At 42.9% G+C, this 1,325-nt stretch overlaps 1 protein-coding gene across 1 annotated transcript in view; it reads left to right on the top strand.

The window, feature by feature from the left end:
• LOC113213906 (neuroligin-1) overlaps positions 1-1,325 on the top strand; it is a 39,702-nt gene that overhangs the window by 29,115 nt on the left and 9,262 nt on the right. Inside the window, exon 4 of the mRNA XM_052270089.1 lies at positions 874-1,025. Within this exon, the coding sequence (XP_052126049.1) occupies positions 874-1,025 (152 nt within the window). The remainder of the gene's footprint in view (positions 1-873; positions 1,026-1,325) is intronic.

The raw sequence follows: 1,325 nt of genomic DNA, 5'->3' as shown, positions 1-1,325 counted from the left end.
TTTTTAATTTCTTCTCTGGACTCTGGACTGTTTGGTCACCACACTGTAAAAAGCTTGCGAAGAACTATTTTTTGCATAATGAAGAAATTTCAAGCGTTGTAAAATGCTTTGCATTGCGAACTAATTCTTCGTACCTTACGAAGAAAATCATTCGTAACCTTGCAAACCATTTCTTTGCAACTTACAAAGAAAATAGTTTGCAATGCAAAGAAAATAGTTCGCAATGCAAACTTCCTTACAATGCTTCAAAATTCTTTGCAAGAATTTTGCAGTGCACAGCCGAAAAATTTGGTTGCTGTCACTAGTATGGTGTTCTATCTGCCCCCTTAGTCATAACCATAGAACGTCCTATCGTGCTGGCTGAGCGTTCAGACGCTCCAACCAAACACTCCAGCCAGCACGATAGAACGTTCTATGGTTATGACTAAGAAGGGCAGATAGAACACCATTTTAGTTACAGCAACCAAAGTTTTTTTCTCCGTGTGCTTCGGCAACCTCTATGGCGCTCGGTTTAATTGGAGTTTGGTGATCACTTTTGACTGAACTTGACTTAAATATCTGCCGCCTCATACCCTCCGGCCCCACCCTCTTTCTTTACACCCCCGGTTGCGACATAATTTCACGGAAATCAATCGAATTTCTTTCTGTTTGAGTGTTTCCCCAACAAGAATAATTGTGCATGGACTACTTATAAACTGTTTCCGAGAAAAATGTTTTACTTTGCTGAATACTCAAAATACTGTCACAACTTTCACACGTGCACTTCTTCACTCGCAAAACATTGAAAATGAAAATAATTTTAAAAATGTAAGACTAAAAACGCTTAAGTTTTTTACGGCACATACGATGAAATTCATTTTTTGTGTGTTGCAGCGGTCTGGCAGCGTGCGCGGCGAGGACATCCCCTACGTGCTCGGACTGCCGCTGGTCGCCGGGCGACCCTTCTTCCCGCACAACTACAGCGGCCCGGACGCCCAGGTGTCGCTCATGCTCATGCGGTACCTCGCCAACTTTGCCCGGAGCGGGTAAGTACATCAGCGTGCTGCCGCCGGTGTGTGTGTGTTGTAATAGACTCACGGGTATATATACCAGAGGGAAATTCAGCTTTTGCTCGTTCGTGCGCAATAATAAAGCTGTGTTGCGAAACCTGAGCGTTTATGCGTAGGACGATGTACAATGTCGTAAATACTGCTTGTGACGCAATAACTCAGCGTTGTGGATTATTGTATTTTTTTTAACAGACGTTAAGACAGACCCTACCTCTAGGTCCCTAATAAAGCTTACTCACTAACGTAAATTGTGGGGCCGAAAAAAGAAAATTACAT

This window comes from Frankliniella occidentalis, unplaced genomic scaffold, assembly GCF_000697945.3.
Source record: "Frankliniella occidentalis isolate FOCC.00 unplaced genomic scaffold, Focc_3.1 Scaffold5, whole genome shotgun sequence".
Lineage (NCBI taxonomy): Eukaryota > Metazoa > Arthropoda > Insecta > Thysanoptera > Thripidae > Frankliniella > Frankliniella occidentalis.
This window is presented reverse-complemented; position numbering and strand designations above follow the sequence as displayed.